General features: G+C 31.9%; 2 protein-coding genes across 6 annotated transcripts; one reads left to right on the top strand and one right to left on the bottom strand.

Moving 5' to 3' along the window:
* Positions 1 to 655: 655 nt before the first annotated feature.
* On the top strand, positions 656 to 9,179 carry LOC107486152 (uncharacterized). Of its 4 annotated transcripts, XR_008008343.1 has the most exons (13): positions 656 to 1,203; positions 1,506 to 1,600; positions 1,835 to 2,224; positions 2,539 to 2,649; positions 2,779 to 2,869; positions 3,304 to 3,372; positions 3,482 to 3,559; positions 3,699 to 3,788; positions 3,860 to 3,910; positions 4,435 to 4,671; positions 4,767 to 4,916; positions 8,658 to 8,741; positions 9,071 to 9,179. XR_008008343.1 is itself a non-coding variant. In XM_052260619.1 (12 exons), the coding sequence occupies exons 2-11, from the start codon at positions 1,536 to 1,538 to the stop codon at positions 4,884 to 4,886; spliced, it is 1,302 nt and encodes a 433-aa protein (XP_052116579.1). In that variant the 5' UTR covers positions 656 to 1,203; positions 1,506 to 1,535; the 3' UTR covers positions 4,887 to 4,916; positions 8,658 to 8,874. The 4 variants fall into 4 exon arrangements, 3 of the variants coding, with proteins under 3 accessions (XP_052116579.1, XP_015962190.1, XP_015962189.1); XM_052260619.1 differs by lacking the exon at positions 9,071 to 9,179 and having other exon boundaries at positions 8,658 to 8,874; XM_016106704.3 differs by lacking the exons at positions 8,658 to 8,741; positions 9,071 to 9,179 and having other exon boundaries at positions 656 to 855; positions 4,767 to 5,121.
* Positions 5,217 to 11,813, bottom strand: LOC107486150 (plasma membrane ATPase 2). 2 transcript variants are annotated; one of them, XM_052260620.1, is made up of 18 exons: positions 11,730 to 11,813; positions 11,180 to 11,317; positions 10,944 to 11,078; positions 10,187 to 10,672; positions 9,752 to 9,871; positions 9,452 to 9,571; positions 9,030 to 9,152; positions 8,832 to 8,936; positions 8,604 to 8,748; positions 7,992 to 8,153; positions 7,678 to 7,916; positions 7,552 to 7,584; positions 7,382 to 7,463; positions 6,964 to 7,124; positions 6,684 to 6,884; positions 6,243 to 6,425; positions 5,779 to 5,951; positions 5,217 to 5,440 (listed from the first exon to the last, which is right to left on the bottom strand). In XM_052260620.1, exons 1-18 carry the CDS (start codon positions 11,796 to 11,798, stop codon positions 5,344 to 5,346), a joined length of 2,772 nt encoding a protein of 923 aa, XP_052116580.1. In that variant the 5' UTR covers positions 11,799 to 11,813; the 3' UTR covers positions 5,217 to 5,343. The 2 variants fall into 2 exon arrangements, with proteins under 2 accessions (XP_052116580.1, XP_052116581.1); XM_052260621.1 differs by having other exon boundaries at positions 7,678 to 8,153; positions 11,730 to 11,798.
* Between the last annotated feature and the right edge of the window lie 6,434 nt (positions 11,814 to 18,247).

Here is an 18,247-nt window from a genome sequence, read left to right as displayed (position 1 = left end):
TAATTACTATAAATATATTCCCATATTTTGGCATAAAAGTATAAAATTCTCATTCTCATAGGGTGAGATACTTAAAACTTATGAATAAAGATAAGAAAATTAAATAAGAAAAGCAGTTACAAAAAAACAGTCATTGTAATAGGTAGATTAATAGATAAAAAAGACTTCTCTTTTTTTATTTAAAGTTAATTACTAATTCGATATTCAAAGAATTCAAGGGTTTGCTAAAATATTTTTAAAAAATACAATAAAAATAATAAAGAAATATGATATCTTTTTATAAATGATAAAAAAAATTTTATTTAACAAAATTTATCTATTTAATTCGAATTTTTACAAAAATATTTGAATAAATATTTAAAAAACATATAAAAAAATTAAAACAAAATTTGATCTTGATATTTTTTAATTTTTAAAATAATATGGTAATAAAATATTTTTTAAAATTTATTTGATATAAAATTACTAAAATTTAAGCATAATTTTTTTTTAGTAATGTTTACAAAAAAATTATATCAAAATCTGATTTTTAAATTTTTTTAAAATATATATTTAATATCTACTTCATTTTATAGCATTTTTAAAATTTTTGAGAGTTTATTTGTTATTAACCTTTTTTTTTTCTTATTTTTATGATTGACATGAACTTTCTGGTAATTTGTTTACTCTTCCATTTAGCATCATCTGCGTGTTCGGTGTTCGGCGAATGGTTCAAAGATACAGTGTCTGTGTGTGCCTAGCAAGTGTTTGTGAAAATGCCCCACAGACAGAAAATGCCGTGCAGACGTGCAGGGGTCCATCAATGAGAGCTTTGTATGCTCTGGTCTTCGGGACTAAACCCTGCTTTCTCACTCGGTTCAGTAGCATTTCTTCCTGATACAGTTTCTCAGCTTTGCAATAACACAGTAGCACGATTCTTCCCAAAAACCCTTTCATTATATCTACCTTCTTTCTTATCCCACGATCTATTTATGCTTGCCTTCTCCTTTTAATACCTCTGTTCTTCACCTGCCAGCTGTGTATACAATTCACATTCTTTTCTCCCCTGCAACTTCAATGCTATTCACCTTCTGGAACAATTCACAATTCACATTCACCTCCATTGATATTTCTTTAGTTCCCCTACTCAGTCCTACGCTGTTCTCACACCCTCACCCTTTCGAAAGCCCAAAATCCCAACCTCACCACACCCCTCTTCAGATAGTAAGTGTATCTGAAGAGCATTAGTAAAATTAATTCCTTTGTGTTTGTTTCTACTTACTTTTGCTCGTAATTAATTTCCTGTTTAACTGCTTTATTATTTTTCTTTTGTTTTACTTTTTAATTTATGCACTCATGATGATTAAGTTGGTCCAAAATAATGAAAATATTTAGACTGAATTGCTAGCTACTGGATTCTTCTTTCTTATTTGACAAGAGTTTCTTTTGCAATGCATGGACTTGGCTCTTGATGTATGGTTTATCGAAATTGATTTGGCAATTAATCCTCCTCCTCTTTTTTTCAGTTCACATTGGCTTGAGTGGGTGCAGCAAACATGAGTGAAACTGGTGCTGATCTCTTGCAACAGTTGGAGGATATCCTTGAATCTGACCCTCTAATGTAAGGTTTAATGATTTTATGAACTGAAAATTGATTTACTGGTTGCTATTTGTTAGTTGTTTGAGAAACTAATTAAGATTTAGGCTATTTAGTAGAGAGCTTCTACTAGGTATCTAGATACAAATGTCTAGTTTTATGTTTTAATCTTGGTGGTTAATGTTGTTCTCTTGTCATAGTTGCTTGACCTCGTTTTGTCTTTGTCTAACATATTTTTACTTGAGCTTTTGGATCCAGTGATGAGGTGGGATTTATTCATCCATCTCAGTTTGACTTGCTAAATGAAGAATCAGGCATTTCTGGCAATTCATCTGATGAAGCTATCTCTCAGGCAACAAAAAGGACAGCAAGTTCTGAGGGATGTTCCAAGCAAAAGAACAAAAACTTTTGGAACAAAGATCATAAATTGGGAATTTCAACTTCTATTCTTCTCCCACTATACAAAGCTGCTAAACTAGCGTTTATGACTGCATTTAAACAATACAAGATGTGTGGCGATCAATCTGATGAAGTTGGGAATTGTTTACCTGCCTCTTCATCATGCGATGATCTTCAAAGTATACTTATGAGACACAGCAGGTCACTTCTGCTGCTAAGTTGCGATTTTATGACAGCATGGAATTGCAGGTTCTCCGCTTACCTATTGTTCGTTTTATTCTCAGCGTCATATACATGTCTAAGCCAGTGTCATAAGTTAGAACATTGGCATCAATATTATTCATCTACTTATATAGACTTTATTTGTTTGTAAACATGTTCCCAAGAAGTTCCAGTTTCAATTAACCACTTGTTTTTTAATAAAACCATCCTCCTTGAGTCATATCATGTGCACATTGAAACTTACATTCTAGACTTGATGAGAAAAAAAAATATCAGCTTTGGAAAAAATATGTTATGCAACTGATATTTTACCGCAAAATGTTTTTGTATGTATATTGCAGAAAGTTAGTAGTTTCCAAGGAGAAGCAGCACTCCATGTTGTTGGATGAACTTCATCTGTCTGCGCTCGTACTTTCATATTCACCCAAAAGTGAACAAGCTTGGAATCATAGGTACTGCATGTACATTTCTTCTTATGACTAGTCCCAATCCGTAAATTGATAATGTTTCTTAGATGAAAAAAATACATTTGTTTGATCTTGACTTGATTAATCCTGAGGTCTTACAACTGATATTTCTAGGCGGTGGGTCATCAAGTCAATGTCCACACATTGTTCAAATTTCAAAGATCTTTTGAGAAAAGAATCTGAGCTGGTGGAAAAAATAGCTGAGGTCTAAATTCACTACACAAACTGCATACTATTAAATTTGAAAGGCTTTGTCTTCCGTTTCCATAATAGAGGGCATGCTTGCTCAAGATAAGGACAATTTCTCTTGCTTCCCCCTGTACTTATGTTTGTGGTTGTCCAACATGAGGCATACTATGATATGAGACTCCATTGTAGTTTTGGTCTACACTCTACATTAGATGTTTTTTTGTCCTTGGTTCTAATTTGGCATTTAACCCTGTTTCTTTGTAAATATGGAATCATCTGCTAGGCACATTCTCTTACAAAAAAGGAAAAGAGAGTAAGATCTATGGATTGTCTTATCATGTTCTGTATGCATGCACCTTTTGTTTGCCAAAGGGAGTGCATATAGGATGAAGCGTTCTTGTTTTTGTTTTGAATATCTATTAATTTTCATCTCTACTCCTTCATTTTCAGAGGTCGAAAATGAATTATCGTGCATGGAATCACCGCTGCTGGTTAATTTCGTATATGGCTAGAGATCAGGTTGAATTTTATATGATTTTATTTTATATTTTTAATGTATTTATTTATTTAACCTATGATGTCATTAATATTTCCTTGTGGTACCTGAATGAAATCTGTGACCATATAGGTGCTACATGAGCTGAAGAAATCAAGAAGCTGGGCTGCAATGCATGTTGCTGATAATTGTTGTTTTCATTATCGCAGTGTAAGTTTTGACTAACCAGCCTGAATATGAATTTATTTCAAATAAATTATAAGCCTTTGAATAAGGAGACTTACTTTTTGTGTCTTTAATGAGCTTGAGATTTGCACTTAAGGAAATCATATTTTCCATCATGTTGCAGCGGCTATTGCTTAAGATTATGGAGGAATCAAGTGGTTCTGAGAAAAATGTGTCTTCTGGTTACAAGGCTGATATCAACCAGGCTTGGAAGGTAGATTTTGCATAATCTATTTATCCAGGCTCAAAGTAGTTCTTTAAGTATGTGATAGTTTGATTTGACAGGATGAGCTTGACTGGAATGAGACATTGATAAGACGCTATGTGGGAAGAGAGGTTGGTGTTCTTGGCCTGTGACAAATTAGCGAGTAGTTGACCAAATAATTCCTGGATCAGCTGAAACTTCTATAAATACATGTCATGTGATAACTGATTAGTCACTGCACATTTGGATATTATTTTTGTTCTAATTTAATAGCTTTTCAAAGTTCTTGTTGCTTGTCGTTTCCTGAATTTCTGTTACCTACACCTTCTCTTTACAAAATTAAGTGCACACGTCTGGTTCCCCTATTTTGAGAAACCTGTAAAATTTCTATCCTTTACAAAAGTAAGCATATAGAGCATTACATACCGCTTTTGAATGGGTTTGTCATATATCCGTTATATTTTCTTAAATGGATTTTACCAAACAAATATAGTTATGGTAAGGTTATCTTTTCCCAGGAAAATAGTCATTATCATACAAGTTCTTCAATTGTATTTAAGGGGTTCTCCCAAGTCTGACCTTGAATGCTATTTTCTACTGATTGGCCTAGAATTCTCTATCACTTATGATGTTGAGTGTTGCTCATGTTAAACAGGCTTTATGGCTTCATCGTCGCTTCCTTTCCATGTACTGGATAAATAATTTTCTTTCTGATTCTGGTGGTACATCCTACAATTCCAAGCAGACGAACAGAAATTCTAACTACTTTGATCCCTTCCTGGAGAATGAATTGTGTCTCATTGACTCCTGCATAACTGTTGAGGACAATGAATTTGCTGATTTCGAAGCGCAAGCAGTGTATGCTGCTAGTTACATGCTGTGGTTGAAAGTGGTATGTGGATACTGTTACCATTATTAGATGTCAGATTTTTTTGAGTGACTGCTCTGCTGGATTGCCTTCTCAATTTTCCTTATGTTTGTTTTCAGCAAGTTCCTGAGCCATTGGGAAATGATCTCCGAGCGAAGATAAGAGCAATGGATCTGAAGAGCTTGCTGGATAACTCAAACCAAGAGAGGTTCTCACTTTTCAATCACTTTTTGAGCTAAATGGGAGCGTTTGTGCTTTTTGAGGGGGAGGTAGATATTATTAATGATTCTAACAATAAGTTTCTTTTACCTTACTATTTTTGTTATGATGATACTGTGTAATCTATAAATATATATTAACTTGATTTTCCATGAATGGTGACACTAGCAAGAGAATGCTGTAAAGTATCATATCATCACTAAACGAGAAAAGGTTCAGATAATCAGATCTTATATGAATTTCATTAGATAACAATTGGTGTTTATTTCATTTATTTTCCTCAGTTCATTTTACTATGTTATTAATTACATAAGAAGTTACCCTCGAACAAAGGAGAGCAGTTGAAACTTGAAGAAATAGGATTATGTTCAATCTCTAATGGAAACATTATTGAAGTAAATGCCATAATCTGAAACATAAGAAAGCCACAAAATACAACGGATATGAAGAAGATGCCACTTGAGAGCTGAATTGGTCTTATACTGTGTAATGACTGTTGATTGCATCCACATCTAAACCCTTTAGCTTGCCCATTGTTTCCACCCTTCCTTTCAGAGTGTGAAGCTCTCTCATCCTATATCAATATTCGAAAAGAAAGAAAATAAAGATGATAAATTGAATGCATGCAATTAAGTAAGAGGTTGATCACTTAGCCAGTGTTTAGTATGTATCTTAGTACAGAAACTACAGAGATAGGAGATAGAGACAAGACAAAAACATCTTTATCCGTTAACCTACTGTCCCTTGTTTTGAGGTGGACTACAAATTGGTAATATTTTGTTCCAAAACAGACATTTTTTTTTTGTTTTTATATGTTCTATTCTCTAAAACAAATTTCTTTTAGTGTCTCCATATTTTCTATCCCAAGACAGTTACTTATAAAACATTTTTGTAAATCTAAATGATGCTGACCTTGCTATTTCTGCACGCCTCTTGGCCTCGTCAGCTAGTGTATTTATTTCCCTGAAAGTGTGCTTCTCAACTTTCATGTCAGCAGACTGGAGACCATGTAAGGTTCTCTGCTCAGCAGCCCATTGAGCTTCACGAGCTTCTCTACCAAAGTCATTTTTGTTGATAAATGCAGTCTGTTCAGTTGCATTAACAAACGGTTAGTAAACTGAATATGCGGTTATAACTGCTCTGGTAGTACGCAATAAATGTGCTCTAGGAGCGTGCAAGTATTTCTCATCAGTTTTTAGTCTTAAGATTGTTAGGAATCATCTAGTCATGTAGTATATGTGCATATGAACAAGAACAACAGGTACTCAAAATCCACTAGACTAAACTAATTTGACTTGGAATAGATTAGTTTACCATATATTATTTATTTATTTTTATTTTATTAACTAAGATTGTGCAAGTTTATTGGTACTTACATGTTTGTCTACCACCAAATTCCAAGCTCTTCCGCTTAATGCATAACGAACAGCAAACTTTATAGGATCCAAAAACAAGTAAGTTATAATAGAGTAGACCCAGATGATTCCCGTCCAACCCCACCCTATGGCTTTGATTCCTGCTAGCTCCCAAGAGAGAAGGGCAGATACAATAGTTGCAATCTACAGAGGATATAGAAGTGATTAGGATCATTGACATAAAAAATAAAATCAGGGCAATGTTTGGTTTTTATTGTCATCTCCTCCTCTTATTTTCAGTATTATGTAAAACAAAATGTGAAAATAAAAAATAGAATTATGCTATTAATTTCTTTTTCAAAATTCTAAATATAAAACATTGAAGACAAAAATAAGAGATGAAAGTAAAAACCGAATTGATTCTTAGGCTTTGTACTGAGTGGGATAAAATATGAAAAGTACCAGTTGAGCTATAACAAAAGCGATCATAAGCAAAACACCGGGTCTTTCTGTATAGGACCATCCCCTTGAGCGAGTCACAAAAATTAAGGCTTGACTAATTATACTGACTTGAAGATATATAGCAGCTCCTAGCATTTTACTCTCTTCATGAGTAGGTGGACCATGAAGATCTCCGTGGAGATGTCTCACATCAAAATGGTTCTGTAGCACAGTGATTTCCTTTGTCATATAATTTGATGTCACTACAAACAAATGATTAAGCTAGAGGGAAGATGCTTACAGGAAAAAAGTGAGTTTTATATGCTGCCCAGAAGAATATCACTGTCATTAGAGCCAGATAACCTCCTAGGACAATCCCAGTTGCAAAAATCTCACTCAGCTTCCAACTATCAGGACTTGGAGAAGGCTTAACCCTATCTTTAGATATTGTCATGATGGTACCTATTAGCAAGTCAGGGGTCAAGCGAAAGAATATAAACTCTTGAAGAAGACACACACATGCACGCATGCACACACAATGAAAATTTGTCCTACTAAAATAAATAAGTTATATGGATTAGACAACTTCATGGTTTCATATTCTATACAAAACCATGAAAAGGTAATGATATTTGAAAGTAACTAATGTTACTATAACTGTAGAGAAGACCTTCAAATAATGCATTTTAAATATGGTATTTGAGAGCAGATAGTAATACCATCGTTGAGAATGGCTATGACAAGAACCATAAAGGGAGGAAAGTTAAATTCCCAAATGCATGTGAGTAACATAAAGCCAACCTGCAACCCAAAATAAACTGAAAATGAGAAGGAAAGAAAATGATGGCTTGATCATGCTAAATTCTCCATATATGCACTTATAACTTACCACAATACGGATGGTGATAGATACAGCATATATCTGCAAAATAAAAATAAAATAAGGCTTTGAATTTTTCGTTACAACAAGGACTATTGCAATATTTTATTAATATTTTCATAGTTGGGGGATTACTGTGTAGTTTTTCATTCTTTGGAAAATTGCACGGCTAGTTAAAACAGCACTTATGATCACACTCAACCCAGGTTCTGTTAGAACTATGTCAGAGGCACTTCTTGCAGCGTCTGTGGCATCTGCTACAGCGATACCTATGTCGGCTATCTTCAAAGCTGGTGCATCATTCACTCCATCACCAGTCATCCCACAAATGTGCTTTCTAGCTTGTAACCTCTTCACAATCTCATATTTGTGCTCTGAGGGAACATATATAATCAGAAAATAGACAATAATTTGGATTAGAGCTTTTCTGTGATTGCTATTATACTTACCAGGAAAGACACCAGCGAAACCATCTGCATTCTCTATAAGATCATCGACGGGAACAGAAGCAAAATTATCTTTGCTTTCTCCTAGCAGCGACGAAGAAGGATACATGTTAGAACCCATTCCAAGACGCCTTCCTGTTTCCTTAGCAATTGCAAGCTGATCACCTGTAAGGGTATTTTTTTTCAAGAGTATGAGATGTGATCCGTTTCCCTTCTTGGTTACAAACATTTAATTCCTGAGACAAATTTCTGGAGGTAAAATTTCCCACTAGTAGTCATTAACTATCACAAAACTCTGTTAGGATCCAATTAATGAGTTAGTTAGAGAAGTTAGTCATCATAAATAAGGGATAGGATGAATTAGTTAGGGTGTCTTCAATCATTTGTTGAGATTAGTCTCATGGGAGAGTGTGAGACAGACTCTCAAATTAAGATTTCATTTGTATACTGTTCAGTTGATTTGGGAATAATATCACTGCCTGCTACATTCTCTATCCTTTCTTGATACCAGATCTAACAACTCCTTAGTTCCATGTGAACTATAACATTTATGTAGCATATAAAAATTAGTATTTACATCATACTAAAAAAATAGTACAAAACTTTGACACATACCAGTGATCATTTTGACACTCACACCAAGATTAAGAGCTCTTCTGATTGTTTCAGCGCTATCGTGGCGGGGAGGATCAAATAGAGGGAGTAGGCCGACAAATTCCCACGGACCCCCTAAACTTTCTTTGGTTCCCTCAGGTACTTCCTAAATAAAAAGAATTATTTTTGCTAAGATATAGTAATACAATAACACGCATGAGGGTGAAAGATTCATAAAAATATATCTACCTGGTGGGCAACAGCCAGTGAGCGAAGGCCACGTTCGGCAAATTTGTCTATAATTGCATGTACCCTCTGTGCAATTTCTGACTTGTTATGTGCAAGGTTGAGAATCTACACAATACATGTTATGATTTAAATAATGTTCAAATATGTTGCTGTTGTTGGTAGCATAGTCATTTAAAGTCATAATGTAGTTTATTCTACCTGCTCTGGTGCACCTTTGCTAACCCTGTGCATCTTACCAGCAGCATCAGTGTATGTAAGTGCAGTTCTTTTATCTGTTGGATTGAATGGAAGGAAGTGAATTTCAGTTATTCCAGCTCGTGCCTTGCAAGATAAAGGCGGCAAAAAATCAGTTCATTCTCTAAAGTTTGACTGCAGAAATCGTATGGTGAAATGTTATCTTGAAAAATTCTACAATTATATTTATGGAAAATTTCTATATGTCAATAGAGGATACGAATAACATGTCATCTTTAATATTTGCTAAACATGGTATTCAATTTGAAGAGCAACTCGGAAAAATGATGGATTATTGTCAGTAAGGCATCGGTTTTATTTTTTAATTTTTCAAATGATTCGAAGATGATCCAAAGGAGTAACCAGGTTGGTAGTTGAAATAGTACCTCCTTTGGGTCTGCTAACATAGATACAATTGCACAATCAATTGCATCTTGGTTCTCTAGCCTTGATGCCCTTGCAGCCATAAGTACAACCATGTCCTGATTAACTCCATCAGCAAAGACCTGCCAGATATTGATCATTGTTGGAAAAAGAAGAAGCAGGTTAGTATTTTGAAAACCCATGAATGGCTTGTATAGACAATGGAGTTACTCTTTGTCTTTCCATTATTGTCTTTCTTTAAGAAATTATCTTCTTTACATTTAACTATGTTTCAAAATTTTAGGATAAATGAGTTACCAAACCTCAATAAGATTCTTGTCCACTGTAAGCTTGTTGAGTGTTAATGTGCCTGTTTTATCACTGCATAGGACATCCATTCCGGCCATTTCTTCAATTGCAGTCATTCTCTTTGTTATAGCACCCTGCAAAGATTTATATCATTAGTACCTAACCTATAATCATTAGATAATAACTTTTATCATTAAAGGATAACAATTAGGCCCTGTTTGGTAACTGCATCAAGACAAAAATATAGATACACTGAGTACAAACCTATTTGAAGGAGATAGATACAGAAACAGAAAAGATGTTTCTATCTAGGAACAAAATATGCCTGATTTTCTATGTAGTCTCTGTCTTGGTGTTTCTATATCTTAGTTCTGAGGCACTTAAGCATAACATTACATTCCTTCCTATATAGCTCAACAAAATGTTTGAATCAATAAACTAAATGTAACCTGCTGAGACAATTTGTGTGAACCAATAGCCATTGTAACTGAAAGGACAGTTGGCATTGCAATAGGAATTCCGCCAATCAGTAACACAAGGAGGTTATCGATACCAACTCGGTATTTCCTTTGCTGCGGGCCATATATCACTATGATTTCAATGAGCATCCCAATAGCAATGGAACAGATGCAGAAGTTCCCAATAGATTGCAAAACCTGTAACAAGATCATGGCAAGATTTAATTTCAGGGTAAGGCATAGAAAACATTGACTAACATAAGATGATAGAGATGATATATGTTTCTGTATGTGGACCTTCTGGAAATGTCCAACATGTGTGGTGTTTTCCACAAGATGCGCCGCCTTTCCAAAGAATGTGTGAACTCCAGTTGCAATAACTACTGCTTCAATTTCTCCTTGCTTGCATGTTGAACCAGAATATACTCCATCTCCAGGATGTTTTGAAACCGGAAGTGACTCTCCAGTAAGAGCAGACTGGAATCAAAACATACTTATTGAACAATATGCTGATAAATCATACTAAGGATTTTAGGTTGAGGTATCCAATACATTTATATGATCTAGTAGTTAATTTCTTTTTCATATGTAATAATAGTTCCTTCTTCTGGTTGCAGAAAAATATGTTCAGATAAATTCTATACATATTTATCTGATGTTGGTCATTTCCAGCTAAAACCTTGATACTTAGGATTTAAGGTTTAAGGTATGTGTTAATAATAGTAATAAATTTTTTTGTGGATTTTACCTGATCGATCTTCAAAGGATCTCCTTCAAGGAGACGTGCGTCGGCAGGAATGATGTCACCTAGCTTGATGCTGATTATATCTCCAGGAACCAACACAGATGCATCTTCTTCGCTCCATTTTCCATCACGGAGTACCTATAAATTCAAAGGAAAAGGAAACCAGAAACGTTACAGGATAGCTAACAAGTTAGGAAAAAAATAAGGAAAGAAGAAACTTGGAGTATAGAATAATAAACCTTTGCTTTTGGGGCCAATCTTGCCATGAGTGCTGCTGCTGCATTACCAGCATTGTTTTCTTCTATGAAACTGATTGTGGAGTTTACAAGTAGCAGTATAACAATGCCGGTAAAATCTTGATAATCCCAACCTTCTCCCTGTAGAATTATGTTGTTTTTACTAAGCTTATTGGAAGATTAGATGAAAATGAAAAACAAACTCTTGCAAGAGAAAAACAAAGTAAATGGAAACTTTCATGTTTCAACAATAAGTTCATAACCTCTTAGTCATTTGACACTTATAAATGCTTAAAAAAAAATCTATAAATATATGTATAATTTGTATACATGTTCCACCATTTAAAAATTTTGGTATTTTGATCTTTAAATTTGTGTCATGTCATGTTAATATTAGTATCAATGCTTCATAGAATTAAGAAAGAAAAAAAGGTTGTAAAAGTGATAAGATAAAATAATTTTTACATTTGCGAAAACTATAATTATATTAACTTGTTTTCATCAATTTAACCACCAAAGTTCATGGAAAAGAATTAAGGAATAGAAGAGTCACCCCTCCATGAGCCATGGCAATGGCCATGATAGCAGCAGCTTCCATGACCCATGACAGTGGATTCCACATAAACCCCAAAAACTTGAGTATTTTACTTTCCTGCAGAGTCATAAAAGATATAAGTGAAAAATTAATATAAAGTGATTTAAGTACTAAAAGATTCGGTCTTTTTTTTTGTCCGTGGTATTTCTCAACTCGACAGGTTAAGGGCTAATCTGCCACAGATATGAATTCTATTTAAGAATCTACTGCTGGCCAATAAATTGTTGCATGTACAAAGCGGGATTCAAATCCCCAACACTTGCTTAAACGGACGAGTGAGCTAATCACTCGACCAACCCAAGTTGATTAAAAGATTCAGCTTTATTATGTGATTAACCTTCTTTTCTTCAAGCTTGTTGTGTCCAAACAAGTCTAGCCTCTCTTTCACTTGATCAGAGGTTAGTCCTTCTTTTGTGCATTTTAGATTTTCAAAGACTTCCTCTATGGGTATGTTCTCCTACATAGCACACATATTTAGTTTAGTAAATATATAATAATGCATTCATTAATTATTCTCTTCTTTTTCAACACAAGACAAAATTATCATTAGAGAAATAATGTTTCAAGTTTTTAAAATTTTTAATATAATTAATTTTAGTTAATGAAATATTTGACACTTTTTCAACTACATGTACTAGAAAGATACTGGTATCCCATAGTTGTGAAAAGTACCATAATAATTCCCAAAAGTCATATCTTTTTTTTTTTCAAAAAAAAAAAGGAGACAATATAAACAACTAAATCAGAAATTAAATAGAACTTAAATTTTTCACATTATAAATTTCAACATACCAGATCAACTTGTTCCCTTATAATTGCTTCAAGTTCCATGGCTTTCTCCTGAATTATCTTCCTTTTCTTTCTCTTTTTTTCTCCCTTTTTACCTTGGCGTGATTATTTTCCCTCTGTTTTCCTGAAGCTATAGATTATACCGCCTTCCTAGCAAAAGAATATGAACTTCTGAACCCTGAATAGAAGTTACAATAATGGTTAAATGATGAACTACTATGCTAGCAAAACAAAAAAATGTAAGCTATGGCATCAAAGTAAGTGTCTTTTTAGAATTTAGATTACAGAACTCAACATTATATCCATATTTACAAATTCATTTCACATGCTTTTAACTTCTAAAGTCTAAATCCAGAACCCACAAGACTTTATGGACTAAGAAATTTTGTAACTATATAGAATAAGAAAAATATTTGTTACACTTATTTTATTTTATATAGAACAATAAGATAATTCACCAATCATTTACTGTTGAATGTAATAATGTGAACTTTATTAAAATTCAATCAAATGGTAAATGATGGATAAATTATTATATTACGACATTCCATAGATAAAATGAATGAGTTTAATTAAGGGATCAACTTTCTCTGGAAAAAATTTTAAATTTTTTTTTTAATTTTAAATTCTAAATTTTAAACCCTAAATACTAAATTTTATATTCTAAACTCTAAACTCCAAATCTTTCAAAAAAAAAATAACAAAACAAGTTTACCAAAAAAAAATTGACTAATTAAATTAGTTTCCTAGCAGAAGTAATTCTTGATCACTTATGTGCAATTTCATTTAATATTAAACAAGCTGATGTAATTTGTACACTAATTTCTTAAAGTGCATTTATACATATGATGATGATAATGTTCAAAGTGAAAACTCACGTCCAGTTATTTTCATGTGAAATTAATAGTTGAGAACCGTTAGATGATGATTTAGTCAAATTTGTCAAATTATCTAACGATTTTCAAATATCAAATTTACATAAAAACAACTACATGTGAGTTTTCAGTGATATTCAAACCTAAAACTTCATGCATACTACTTAAATTTCTCAATGCAACGAGCCTACCTAAGAATTTCTCTGGCTTGCATCGAAGTTGAGACCTCTTCAAACAAAATATATAATTCTCGATTATTACTCATATAAACCATAACCAAATTCTCTTTAAGATCATGGTTCTAGGGTTTTGCAAGAATGTAACATATATTTATATTTGTAGAAACCTCAAAGAGAAAATGAGTTATAATTAATGTGAAGCAAAGCGCCAACTATGAAAAAGAACAAACAACAATAGAATGACAAAAACAATATAAACATACAATGCAACGTAACCATAGTTTACATCAAATGTTCCCGCCGGCCATCATGACTTCAATTTTTCTATCTATGGAAAAAGTAACGAAGCTGCTATGCTTAATTACTTATTATGTATCATTGCCTTATTCAAATGATTACATGCCATTATGATTATTATTGTTTATTAGTTAATTTATTGTTCTTAGATAGGTATAAATGTATAATAAAGATTTAATTTGTATGTACTTTTAAGGATAAAGAAGCATTACGTAGGTGTGCATATTCTATAGTGGCCATGATTATTTTGACTAGAATATCTGTGAAATTTCGGCAATACTTAAAAAAATGTGACTAAAGTTAAAGTCATATTTTTTTTTTATTTGACAGTATTTTTTAATTCAATCATATTTTTATCTTTTATTTTTTGAAATTAGAAAGTGTTTTTAAATAGTAGAAAATATTAACTTACTTTTAGCGACACTTTTTAAGTGGTATCAAAATTTTATAACCACCGCAAATATTTAATTATGTAATAGTTGTTGAATAAATAATAGTGCTTGATTGTTAAGTACAACCCAATGGTTTAAAAGTAGGTAGAAACTCACGTGTAGTTATTAACTCCATGTGAAGTTGATAGTTGAGAGTCGTTAGATGATTTGACAGATTTGACTAAATTATCATTTACGATTCTCAACTATTAACTTCACACCAAAACAATTGCACATAAACTCTTATCTTAAAAAGTATTATAGACATTAAAAAGGACATTTTTCATTAATATGGTGGTTATTGTTTTTATATGCGTAAATTATAGTTATTCAAGTATCAAAGGTTGCTTTAACTAAAACTAAAGTAGACATTTTACTGAAATTAATTAATAGTATATATGGTGATTATCTAAATTTCAATTATAAAGAATAATTAAAATTACATTTATATTTGCCATCCTATATATGATATATCTATTGATTCCTTTGAAACCAACGCACTATGTTACCTTAGAATCAACGCAGTAGAGACAAATAATAACAAAAAGAAAAAACTGAAAAACAATTATGTAGCTCCCCCTTTTTTTAACATATGTAAATTAAAGTATAGTATATAACTTTGTCACCAACATCTTAATCATCAGTCTGATTGACTTCAATTCTTTTCGCATGTTGGACTCATTTATTCCCAAAATTGTCCTAAATTCCTCATCACTTTGTATAGCTGTAATCATGCTGGCTATTTTTATTAGCCTAGGAAGGATCAAAAGACCATTAGAGGTCTTTGTATTTTAGTGAGGATGGTTAAGCATACATACATATGCATTCTTTCCCTTTATTTCCTCAATAGGAAAACTTTTATAACTTAACAAACTGGCAATGAATTAGAGGTGTAATAGGATCAAGTTTGGGGTAAATTTAAAAATCGAACCGATTAAATTTAATCAATTTGGGTTGAAATAGATTATTGTAATTCTTTTTGTAAAAGGACTCAAATAAATTCAAACTTATTAAATTAGGATTGGATCGATTCACGTAATCGAATATTCAATAAGAATTAAATTTATAAGAAAATCTAAAAAATAAAAAGGAACAATGAAAAAAAAATTATGTAACACTAAAAATTAAAAAGAAAAATTTTGAAACAAGTACATATATATGATAAATACTATACTTTTTAATATAATATATTAAGTAATCGAGTCGGGTTAGATTCCATGATTCCAAATCTGATACCAAACCAAATTAAGTTTGGATATAATAATAGTATTATCACCCTAATAATAATAATAATAATAATAATAATAATAATAATAATAATAATCTTTATTATACGCACATTGCTTAAAGAGTTTGAGAAGCCCTTTCTTTGGGATCTAGATTAGAAATTCACAAACTGAAAAAGGAGCGGTATTATCGATCAAAATAAGAATAACAATCTAAGTTACATGGCCACTGAAATACATATGAAACACAATACAATATAAATATGCCAATACATGAATTTTAAATTTTATAAGATAGAGAAACACGATATATATATATAAAATATAGAATATTTTTTAAATAAATTATTATAATATTTTAATATTTTATCAATATTAAAATATAAATTAATTTATTAACCATTTTTAATATTTTTAATTATATAAAATATTTAAAATATTTTTTGATCTAATAAATAATAATATATACTATTTGTAAACTTAATTCAAGAAAATATATTAAAAATGAGGTTGGACACATTGACATGTGATGGTATTTAGCTAAACGTATCCGAAGAAAAACTTTTTATTTTCTATTAAGGCACGGTTAGACACAAAAGACATGCGTGTTAAATGAGTGTTGCATTTAAGATATGTCTGAATACTCAATGAAGTGTCCGTGTTTTATAGATAACAATATTCATTCCAAGTATATTTATATACAAAATTCTAGCTTAAGAAGGAATGATTAATTAGTTCTTATAAAATCTATCAAGATTTTATCTTTTATGCGATATAAAATTCTGATAAACCCACTCATAATCATGACAATAAAGACTTGAAGTGTAAAAAATTTCATGACTAGACACATACATGTAGTGCGATCCAAATAATAACTGCACAATAAACTTTAATATTATATTAAAATTCAAAAACTCTAACTAAAATTTTAAAACTAGATCAAAACTGAAAAGTTGCCAAATCACATACAGAAGTATGAAAATCTTATTTTAACCTCTATGGAACTCTACTAACCATTTGCAATATTACTTAAAAAAAAAGTTATTATACAAATTCATCTATATAAAGTATTCAATGAGGATCTCAACCATATGTTGATTCTAAACTGAAGAACAAGAAATATTTGGAATTTGGATTTTCTATTTAGAGCTTAGTTTTTGTATAATGTTTAACAAATCTTCTTATAAGTATCATTTATGCTTACATTTGGAACAAACGAGATAATGCTGATTCTTGTTTTAACATCATTAATTCATGCATTGACACGTTATTAATTTAGTGATAACAGAAATAATCTTCCTTTTAATTTAAATCTGAATCACAATGCAAAAAGATATATTCAACCTTATCGAAAATAACGTAAAAGTACTTGTTACTTGTACGTAACTTTATAATAATATAAGAAAGTTGTTTCATGGTAACAATGCATGTTCCAAGAATATTCAATATTCCAATTATATGAAGACAATAAACGAATGTTCTTAATTTGTAAGTTTAGCGGGATCGTTTATTGATACTTTTTTCTGTTTACGGCATCCACTGTATGAAATTTGAAACACCATTGAGATCAATCTAATATTAGATAATGATCCCTTTTTTTTTTCTGGTTCCGATGATGATCTTTCTTATTTTACTCTTTTTGCCAAACCAACAGGTTTTAAAACCAAGTAGTGGATTCCATACTCCAGATGACACAAAGTAGTCTGAAAGTGCAAGAGAAGGGGATTTCGGCTCCTTTTAATTTTCCTCTTTTATTAAAAAGAAAATAGAAAAAATTATTAAATTAACACCACCATGATTTCTGTTCATATACTTGGTCCAATAACTAAAAGTCAGGTTCCAAAAAGATAAAAAGATCCACCCATAAAAGTGAATTTTACTAAACCCGACATCTTTAAAGAGGTCGGACAATAACCTAAAAGTCCAGTCCTACTTGAACTAATAGGTAGCTGTCTCCTCGAATCTCTCCAACTAATTTTACCTCATATAGAAAGTAGATTTCAACAAATTTCTAAGATAAAAAGAATGTTTATCTATAAGAAAAAATAGAACTACTCCAACAAAAGTGGTTATCTACTTTATTATAAATACGCTAGAGCCTCCCAAGTATAACTCACGTTCTACTTTATTAAAAACCTGTTTAAAACCCTTGCTAACTTAAGTATCGGAGTCTCTTGCATGTACCACCCCTCACATCCTCACGAGAAACTCAGACAGGCGGCACCTCGGCATCAACAAGTCGAACGCTGCCATACTAAGAGATCTGGATCTCACGTTTAGACCCAAACCAACGTTTCAAGTAACCCTCGAAACAGTTTCTATATTAAAAATAATTTCCATGATAAGTATAATACGAATTGGAGATGAAAATTCTTCTATACAAACAAAAGAAAAAGAGTATTTACTCGTTTTGGTCTCCAAAGAATTTTGAACCAGACACTTGAGTTCATAACTAAAATTAACTACTCAATTAATCTCTAACAATTAACTCCGTCAATCACTTAAGTCCTTTATTCTGACAACTCTAACAAGGGACAAAATGGTCTCTGACCCCTCTGTTCAGAAACAACACCGTTCTGTTCTCCCGAATTTTTATCATATCTCATATAACCCTAACATTTGTACTCTTCTTCTTCACCCTCACAGTCTTCTCCATCTTCTCATTCCTCCTCTTCAACT

The sequence above is a fragment of the Arachis duranensis genome, chromosome 4 (assembly GCF_000817695.3).
Source record: "Arachis duranensis cultivar V14167 chromosome 4, aradu.V14167.gnm2.J7QH, whole genome shotgun sequence".
Classification (NCBI taxonomy): domain Eukaryota; kingdom Viridiplantae; phylum Streptophyta; class Magnoliopsida; order Fabales; family Fabaceae; genus Arachis; species Arachis duranensis.
This window is presented reverse-complemented; position numbering and strand designations above follow the sequence as displayed.

Coding starts and splice junctions, on each gene's coding strand:
- LOC107486152 (XM_052260619.1), top strand. CDS start 1,536: ATGAGTGAAACTGGTGCTGATCTCTTGCAACAGTTGGAGGATATCCTT. Junction 3,560..3,698: donor GTTGTTTTCATTATCGCAGT/GTAAGTTTTGAC, acceptor ATCATGTTGCAG/CGGCTATTGCTTAAGATTAT. Junction 3,911..4,434: donor GACGCTATGTGGGAAGAGAG/GTTGGTGTTCTT, acceptor CATGTTAAACAG/GCTTTATGGCTTCATCGTCG.
- LOC107486150 (XM_052260621.1), bottom strand. CDS start 11,798: ATGTGGAATCCACTGTCATGGGTCATGGAAGCTGCTGCTATCATGGCC. Junction 10,673..10,943: donor ATCCTTTGAAGATCGATCAG/GTAAAATCCACA, acceptor TTTTGATTCCAG/TCTGCTCTTACTGGAGAGTC. Junction 7,125..7,381: donor CATAGCCATTCTCAACGATG/GTATTACTATCT, acceptor ACTTGCTAATAG/GTACCATCATGACAATATCT.